At 45.9% G+C, this 9,579-nt stretch overlaps 1 protein-coding gene across 1 annotated transcript; it reads left to right on the top strand.

Annotated features, from left to right (window-relative positions):
• The first annotated feature begins 3,660 nt into the window (after positions 1–3,660).
• On the top strand, positions 3,661–5,502 carry LOC109153867. The gene is made up of 2 exons (XM_019301754.1): positions 3,661–4,401; positions 4,543–5,502. The coding sequence occupies exons 1-2, from the start codon at positions 3,661–3,663 to the stop codon at positions 5,500–5,502; spliced, it is 1,701 nt and encodes a 566-aa protein (XP_019157299.1).
• Positions 5,503–9,579: the final 4,077 nt, after the last annotated feature.

Genomic DNA, 9,579 nt, shown 5'->3' with positions numbered 1-9,579 from the left:
CGTCAAAGTTATACCCCTGCGCGCACAAATGTACAAGTTCCAGGTACACAACCTCGATCCTTTGCCCAATTGTTTACTGCTTCGAATCCGGGTGGTCATAATGTGTCAATTTCTAGTCCTATTCCGGTGCCTATTATTTCTGAAAAAATTGTAGAAATGCACTGTGGTGAACCATGCATTACCTTTGAGGATAGTGAAATCCAACAAATGAATAAAATTGAGAATATTATGTTAGTTGGTAAATTTTCGCATGGTAAACCGCTTCTATCTGAAATACGGTCTTATTTCGCTAAAACTTTTGTGTTGCGTGGTACAGTTGAAATTGGTCTAATGGAACCTAGACATGTGTTTTTAGCATTCTCCCATCCTGATGATTGTGTGGACATTTTGGTCAAGGGTCAAATTTCCTTTAATGGTAATTATCCCATGCGCTTGTTTCGTTGGACTGCTAATTTTGATACTCGTTTTGAAACTTCGTTGGCCCCTATGTGGGTTTTATTGCCTAATTTAAAAGCTAATTGTTTTTCTATCCCTTGCTTGAAACAAATTGTTAAGCCAATTGGCCGGTTTTTACATGTTGATGCTGCAACTGCCAAATTTTGTAGGCCTAATGTAGCAAAGGTTAAGGTAGAGGTTGACCTCCTTCAGCCACTTAGGACTAGGATGTTCATCAGAATGGGTAGTAAGAAACCTGGTAAGGAAGATGATGGATTTTGGCAGACTATTGAATATGAGAAAGTTCCACCTTATTGTCTATCTTGCAGGAAACAAGGGCATTTGGCCCCGTCATGTCGTTCTGGAGTTAGGCCTGCAGGCCCTGCTGGTGGTCATGGCCAACCACCACGAGGTCCACCGCCACCACACGGTGGTGGAGGCGGTGGTGGCCCCTTTAAGCCACCCCCATGCCCCCCGTGCGACCCCGCCTTCTGGTGGAGGCAATCAGGGGGTAGGAGGTGGGGCTGGTCGGCTCCCGACCACTCAGAACCATACAGCTTAGGAAAATGCAGGTTGGAATCAACGTCATAGGAGAAATACATCTAAAAGACGGAGACAAGATAAGGGCAAGGACCCGGTTATTGATCGGGGACGGGATCATGTGACTTTCTCAGTCCCCCAAGTTGGGGATAGGCCTGGCACTTCAGGTGTTGCACCTGAGCTGGGCTTGTCACGATCCCAACCTCCGGCCCCAACCCATATCTTTACTAGTAATGGTTTTAATCTTTTACAGGATGCACAGGTTACAGAACAGGCCCAAGAAGCCCATACTCAAAATGATCAGGAACCTGAGTTGGCCCATGGGGTTACCATCCAGGATTTTGATAGTGCATTAGATGACCACTTGGCCTCGGTTCTCGGTCAGGGTGAGGTTCCTCAGGGCCTTCAGGCTCAATCACAAGAGGACCCTAAAAATCAGTCTCTAGAGGGGCTGAACACACAGCCTCCAGTAAACATGGGGCCTTTACCATTTTTTCAGGACCTTGTCCATGCTTCACCACAGGTAGATACCCGATAACAGGAGGGTCTTCACTCGCTAGAGGGGCTGAATGCACAGTCTCCTTTACCGTCTGGTCAGGGCCTAGCCCGAGTTTCATCACAGGTAGATTCTCAATCCCCGAATAATGGGGGAGGTTCTTCTAATCTTCTATATACTCCAGGAACTGCTAATTCTACTGGTCAGGTTTGTTCTGCTCCTGACTCTGAGGGCCTGTTGACACCAGTTCAGGGTGGGGGGACTGGATTGTGTAATTTAAACACAAACCAGAACACCCTTCCTACGATGTCTCCAGGTGTTCAGCTGGTTAGGCGCCCTCGGAGAACTCGGTCAGCGTCGGAGCGCTCCAACGTTGCTGGGTTCTACCGCGAGGCGTCTGATGATGATGATAGTGATTCTTCCGTCGTTGGTAGAGTTGCTACCTTTGAGTCTGTGGGGCGTAATAAGGAGCCGGTGGGCCATGGCTCGCCCCCTAGGACCACTCGCGTGCCCTTTGGTGGCAAGTACACTACATCTCAGGTACAGCGGGAGCAGAGTAGTGCGGCCTTAGGCACGCCTAACTCTTCTCAGTCTCCGTCCTTTTGATGATGCGGTTCCTTGTTTGGAACGTGCGAGGTATTGCCTCGCAGGGCTCTTTTCAGAGATTGCATCTGTTGCTCAGAAAACATAAGCCTTTTATTTTATGCCTCCTTGAGCTGTTTTGTAGTACTGATAGGTTGGATAGCTTTAGACTGCGACTTGGCTTTGACTTTGCTTTTGCTGGGGTTAATGACAAGTTGTTGCTCTTTTGGAACTCTGACCTTGTTTCTAATTTTGAATTTGATTATGATCAATCGGTATCTGTCTCATGTGGTCATGCTACTATTCCTTCTGCTTTATGGCTTTCTTTTGTATATGCTAAGACTAGGGATCGCCTAAGGTTCCTTTATGGGATGAGCTACTCGCAGTCTCAAATAGGATCCCTCCCGGCGTCCCCTGGTCTGTGGTGGGGGATTTTAACTGTTTGCTAAATGCGGACGAGAAAAAAGGGGGTCTTCCTTATTCTCATAGGAAGACTACTGATTTTCGAGAGTGTGTCAGTACGTGTGATCTGATTGACTCTTCTGCCTACGGCTCCCCTTACACTTGGTGGAATGGGAGGCGTAAGGACGCTGCCATTTGGATGCGCTTGGATCGATTTCTTTACACTTTGGTGTGGGAATCGATATTCAGGACATCCGTTATGCAAGTCTAGGACCACGTCTGATCACTGTCCGTTACTTGTTACTTTTGAAGTTATATCTGCTCAACCTATTCCAAAACACTTTAGCTTTCTTAATGTGTGGACCAAACACGAGGATTTTCAGCGTGTGGTTAGAGAAAGTTGGGAAGCGCCTGTTGAGGGTGCTCCAATGTATGTCTTGGCTACTAAGCTGTCCAGGTTAATGAAGGCCCTTGCTCCTTGGAGTAGGGAAACCTTTGGTAATATTTTTTCTAAGTTGCAGGAATTAGAAGATAAGGTGCAGGTGCTAGAAGAGGTGTTACAACATAATCGAGATGATGATAGGGCACTCATTGATTATAAGGAGAGCATGGCTCTTTTGCAAAGACAGATTTCCATCGAAGAAGAATATTGGCAACAAAAGGCTCACATGGTGGCCGTCCAGGAGGGTGACAGGAACTCGATGTTCTTTCACTCGATGGTAAAAGAACGAAGAAGGAAACTCTATATTCATAAGGTAAAAGATGACACAGGACAATGGATTGAGGATAGACAGGGGATAACACAAAATGCTGTCTCCTTTTTTGAAGGTTTATTCACTGTGGAGGCAGGTACCTTTGATTTGGCTAAACTTGACTGTATGTCGCGTCTCTTTACTGATAATGAGAATGCTATGCTTACTGCTATCCCTGAGGAAGATGAGATTAAAAATGTTGTGTTTGACATGAATTCTGTTAGTGCCGCAGGCCCAGATGGGTTTTTCAGGGGCATTCTATAAATCTTGTTGGGATATTATTAAGGGGGATGTGGTTAATATGGTCAGAAGTTACTTCCTTGGTAGGGAGTTCACCAGGTCTATTACTCACACCTCCGTAGTGTTATTGCCTAAAAAGCCAGCCCGGAGACATTTGCTGATTATAGGCCCATTAGCTTGTGCAACTTTAGTAGTAAAATTGTCACAAAGTTAATGGTAGTCAGGTTGGCTTCTGTCCTCCCGAGGTTGCTGTCTCCTCATCAAAGTGGTTTCGTCTCGGGGCGGTCTATTACTGATAATATTTTGCTTGCCTCTGAGATGTGCCATGGTATTACGCTAGGAAATCAGGATATAGTGCTGAAGCTAGACATGGCTAAGGCCTATGACCGGGTATCCTGGTTTTTTCTTGTCTTTGTGATGCGTAAGATGGGCTTTTCTGAAGTCTGTATTGACTTGGTCTATCGTGCTGTTTCCAATGTGTGGTACTCTGTCATTGTCAATGGGGTCAAAGAGGGTTTCTTTACCTCGTCCCGTGGATTGAGGCAAGGAGACCCACTCTCCCCTAGTCTTTTCATAATTGCTGCAGAAGTCCTCTCTACGTTCCTCGCCCGAGTCTATCAGGACGAGGCTGTCCTTAGATTTTCCCAGCCTCCTGGTACTCCTCATATTCATCACTTATCCTACGCTGACGATGTTATTATTTTTAGTACTGGGAGACAGGGGGTAATCTGCAAAGTCATTCGTGCTTTAAAAGATTACGAAGGGATTTCTGGCCAAATGGTCAGTTTTCCTAAGAGTGCTTTTTATATGCATCCTGACACCTCGGGTCGGGTGATTCGTAGGATTAGGGACATCACTAGATGCATTCATAGATCCCTCCCTTTCACCTATCTTGGGTGCCCTATTTATGTGGAGAGGAAGAAGTGCGTTTATTTTTCATCTGTGGTGGACAAGGTAAAAGCCAAATGCCTTAGGTGGCAGCGTCGACTGCTATCTAAGGGGGGTGGGGGGGGGGGGGGGAAAGCAATCTTAGTTACTTTTGTTTTGCAGGCTATTCCTTTACATCTTTTTGCAGCTTGTGCCCCTCCTAAGCAGGTTATTCGGGACCTGGAACAGTATTTTGCCGCCTTTTTCTGGAGGCAGTCGGGAGGTGCACGCTACAATTGGGCTTCATGGAAAACTCTCTCCCTACCTAAAAAAGAGGGTGGAGTGGGATTCCTTGACCATGACTTGATGGTGTGGGCATCTAGTGCGAAGCTTTGGAGGAATTTCCGCAAGGTGTATTCCCTGTGGGGAAGTTTCATGACTGCTAAGTACTGCAGTCGAGTTCACCCGGTGGCGAAACAAGCGCGAACCTCCGATTCACACACTTGGAAGCGAATGCTCAGTGTCAGGAATGAGGTAGAGGCAGTTTTAGGATGGCGCCTGACTCACGGGGATGTTAATCTCTGGTGGGATAATTGGTCCGGCATCGGCACACTAGGGCGCCTTTATCCCTTCCCGGGGGTTGAGTACTTTGGTGATCTATTGTCTGACTTCATTCAGGATGGAGAGTTAGACCTATCGGCGTATGATGACCTTCTGCCGCTTGGGTTGGAGGCTGACATGTCCCGTCTAGGTCAAAGAGTAGCTGACATCCCTATTTGGCGGGTGGCTACGGACGGTTTGTTTTCTTTTTCCTCTGCAAAATCTTTATTCAGACCTGAACCGGTGCAGTCAGATCCTCTTTTGAGTGCATGTTGGTATAAACATTTGCCCTTTAAGGTGTCATTTCTTTCTTGGCGTGTGTTAAGGGGTCGCTTGCCCACTGATGATGCCATGGCTAGATTTGGGCGCCTTATTGTTTCCAGATGCTGGTGCTGCAATAAACCTGTTAGGGAAACTATTGATCACATCTTTTATGCGGGGGACACTGCTAGGGCTGTATTGGGATTTTTTATGGGATCACTCAACTTGCGATTCAGTCATCGAGGTCTACGGACGCTCTTGACTGGGTGGAAGCGGGTGGTTTCACATAACCGTCTTGTTGCTTTTGTTATTTGCAGATTGCCTTAACTTATCCTTTGGGAGTTATGGAAGCACAGGAACACATGCTTACATGGAAGAGGGCCGCCGAGTGTACCTCGAGTGGTTTATGGCATTGCCAAAGGGGTGGGAGAATGTCTCTTTAGGCGATGGCTGCAGGAACACATCTTGCCACCTAATTGGCCGGTCATTCTGTCCTACATAGATTCCACTGTACCGCGGCACGTGGTTCGCGCTGTTAGATGGGATCCCCCTCCGGATGGTTCTATAAAGCTCAATTTTTCATATTCTGAGTCGTTGGGTGGGACTGCTGCCTTGGTACGTAATCGGGGGGGGGGGGGGGGGGGTGGTGGTGGTGGTTTCTGCTACGGCCTAGCCATTTCGGCAGTCGACGGGTTTCAGGACTTTTTCCATGGTATGCACCACTCTCTTGAATGGTGTTTAGCCGAGGGTTTTAGGTCCCTGGTCTTAGAGTCTGTATTGCCTGAGCTTAAGGGTTATGTAGACCCCACCGCACCTAGTCCTTGGGTCTTTGACTCTGAAGTGTCACGACTCCGTTTTCTTTGTTCCTGTGCATCTGTTTCTGTTCTTCAGTGTTTGCCGCAGGGTAACCTCCCGGTGGCTTCATTGGCTGATTGGGTTGGGGATAAGAATGGGGAGTTTATTTTCCGTAATTTGTCAGACTTACCGCCGAGGGTGCGTGCGTTGCTTGTTCATGATTATATCCCATCGGTGGTTTTTGATGATTATGACCCGCCTTGAACTATGGTTTTGCTCTTGATGAATTGTATCACATTTTAAAACAGAAAAAAAAGAAAAAAAAAAGAAAAAGACAAAGTTAGGAAAAGAGAAAAGGCACTTATAAAGAAAAATTGAAATGAAGGGAAAGTACTACTTAGAGGCAATGATGGTTTGGCTTTGTGCCAAGCCTAGCCTCAACAACGTAGGTGTCAACGGTACAAGAGGCACCCTAGTCCGGACTGAACGGTGGCCGGACAAGATTTATCAAATCCGTTGACCTAGTCAGGCTTGCTGCTGGCCCATAGTAGCTAATCCCGTTAGGGTTTTGGTTACTGTTCGTTGCTGGTGCTGTGAGGAGATTGGCTGGCCTGTATTTTGTGTGGGCCTGCGTGCCTGTATTTTTGGCCTGCGAGCCGTGTCTCTATTTTCCTTATTTATCTTTCATTTATTTCTTTAGCGGAGATATTTCTAGACTTGTACTATTATTTCATGTTTTATTGTTTTCTGCTGGGCTAGTTGAGTAGTTGGCCTTGCCGGCATAGGGCGTAGGGGGCTTTTCTCTTTCTGCTCTGTGCTCTCTGTGCCTATCCTGCTTCTATCCGTGGCTGCGTGTTTCGCGGGATTTGATTCCTGTGTTTCATGCATAGCATACACTTTGAGGTGAGAGTGCTCTCTTAGTCTGCTTTAAATATCTTGCTTGAGTTGGCGATTGGAAGAAAAGGCTGGTTGTTACATAAAGGGTTGGGTGGGTGTGAGGTGGGCTTCCGGTGCTTAGCATATATATTATTGCTTCTGTGGATGGCCGTACAGGTTCCCCGGGCTAAAATACAGTACGCTGTACCGAGGGAGCTGGTCTAACGCTTAAGGGTGGTATATATGTTGGCATTAGTGGTTAGGGAGCCATCGCTTGGGACTTTGGGTCGTTGAAGCCCTCTGCGATAAAATGCAGAGCTCTGTACGTACGAGGGTGGCCTGGGTTCCAAGGGTGGGTGGAGGTGAGAACCATTGCTCATGTAGCGGACTATTCACGGTCCCCCCGGATAAAAATGCAGAGATCTGTATTGGAGGGGATTTGTCCAACGCATGAGGGTCGTAGGGTTTCGGGAGGCTGGTTTCATTGCTTCTGTGGATGGTCACATAGGTCCCCTCGGATAAAAATGCAGAGCTCTGTACCGCGGGGGATCGACCTGACGCTTGAGGGTGAAACTAGTCCTTCTTTGGCTATGTAGCACCGTTCCCACCCTTTGTATAGGGCATGACGCCCAGGAATTGTCCAGCTTTGCATGTGGTACATGTGGTTTGTAGAATGGGTGTTGGGCCCACTTGGTGGTTTAGAGTTTATCTCCTTTATTAGTTAGCGTTAGGCCTCTTTGCTTTATTCTTTATCTCTTTGTAGCCTTGGTCAATTTTGGGCCTTGGCAAGACGTTGTTTTGGTTTTTTAATAAGAGTTCCTTTCTTAAAAATAAAATAAAATGTAGCAAAGTAAAAAAAAAGTGAAGGAATCAAAGTCTACCTAGATCTCATGCCAATGTGTTATTAATGACAAAACTCTAATCTACACCGTTTGCCATCCCCGGCAACGACGCCATTTTGACAAAGATTGTAGTATACGTGAAATGGAAATAAGGTTGAGAATGAAGATTCCTGGGATTTCGTTCTCACCGGATGACAAATTGGAGAGCTCAAAGTAGAGTCACTAATAATGCATTGGCAATCTTCACTAGGCAAAACAAAGGCATGACTATGGCTAGAGGATGTGACAAATGTAAAATAGCTAAACCCAACTGATACAGGTAATTCCTGGTTGTACTCGTAGAATGTATGTATAGTATGAACAAGGAAGGCGAGATATAGGCAAAGAAGTCCTTTTATTCATAATTGCTCTTTTGCATTTGTAGAGAGAAGGGAGAGCATAATGTAGAGAGTGTGTGTGTGGAAGAAGAGGGGAAATACCCCTAACTTGGAGGGCTAAGGCCCTATTTATAGGGTCAAGGGTTGGCGGGTTGACCTTGACCCGAACCGTTTGACCCGACCCAAGTAGGAGCACGGAGCGTACGGGGAGCCTGAACCCGGGGTATATTCCCCATCACCAACAAAGCAAAGAAAAAGAGAGTTGGATTAGTCTTCCCATGACATGACATTCTCTTCTAAAAGATGAATTGATACGGTGATTGAAGGATTACTATGGAAGTACTAAGGCACAATCACTAAACCGCGTAGGGTTTATACTCCTAGGTCCTAAGTCGGCTAGGGCATTTCGTTAATCCCTTGGTCTACCACTCCTAGCTCTATCGGGTCCTAGGGCGGAGATTATGCGCCACTAGACTAATGAGAGAGTGCAATATCTTCTCAAACCCTCATTCTTATCCATATATCCTATTGTGGCCATCAACAAGATAGAAGCACAACAAAGCAAGCACATAACATAGTATTCAATCAATTCACCAATTCAATTCAATGCAACATAGAGATCTTAGAATGCGATATCATAAGGAATTCTAATCTAACCTATCTATCTAGCTACACATGGCTATGGTTGCCTCCAAGCAACCTCTAGACAAGAAGAGATAAGAAAAAATAGCAATTAAAAAGAAGACAAGCTGAAAAGTAAAAGCAAAAAGTAAATTGATACCAAATTCTTCAATCCTTTCCTTCAATGTGGAGTTCTTACTTCCAATTGAAAGCAATTCTCTCCTTTCTCTTTCTAGGCTTCTCTACCTTTTCTCTACAATTTTTAGAATGTAAAATCTAGAACTAAAGACTAACTACTCCTGCTGGAAATTTTCCCCAAATTAAATGCCTCCTTGCGCTCCGAGGAATAGCCCGATCCACGCATCGCCCCACGCGCGTGGATTGGGTCGTGGATTTTGCACTTAAGCGCTGCCCTGAACATGGTCCATTTTCCTTCCTCCCACGCTGCGACCCACGTGCGTGGACGGTCTTGTGGATATTTCTGTTTCTTCTCCACGAGCTGCCCCACACAAGTGGGTTGGGTTTTGGGGTTATTTCCTCCATTTGCACCGAGCTCCTTTCTTATTTCCTTTGTTCACTTTTCTCCTTAAATCCCTACAAAAAGCCACAAAGTGTTCTCCCCTACTTGTCAAGCATTGGGTTTAGCAAATTGCATCCATTTATTACCTTATTTCACATGCACTTTTCCCTACTTTACACACGAATGTTTAAACAAATAAGCTTCCAAAACGGTACACTTTTGGGGCTTATCAAAATACGTGTTCGCAATTTGATCTTTTTGCATCTAGGTCGAATTTTAAGGTGTGTGGTTTTCCTTCTTAAGGTTCATGGTTTCTGCAGTGCATTAGTTGTTGAAACTTAAGCGCGTCGGTCTAAAGTTTTAGGTGCATAAT

The sequence above is a fragment of the Ipomoea nil genome, unplaced genomic scaffold (assembly GCF_001879475.1).
Source record: "Ipomoea nil cultivar Tokyo-kokei standard unplaced genomic scaffold, Asagao_1.1 scaffold2555, whole genome shotgun sequence".
Lineage (NCBI taxonomy): Eukaryota > Viridiplantae > Streptophyta > Magnoliopsida > Solanales > Convolvulaceae > Ipomoea > Ipomoea nil.
Note: the sequence above shows the minus strand (reverse complement) of the source record. Positions and strands in the feature narration are given on the sequence as shown.

Coding starts and splice junctions, on each gene's coding strand:
- LOC109153867 (XM_019301754.1), top strand. CDS start 3,661: ATGGTAGTCAGGTTGGCTTCTGTCCTCCCGAGGTTGCTGTCTCCTCAT. Junction 4,402..4,542: donor TTTCATCTGTGGTGGACAAG/GTAAAAGCCAAA, acceptor CCTCCTAAGCAG/GTTATTCGGGACCTGGAACA.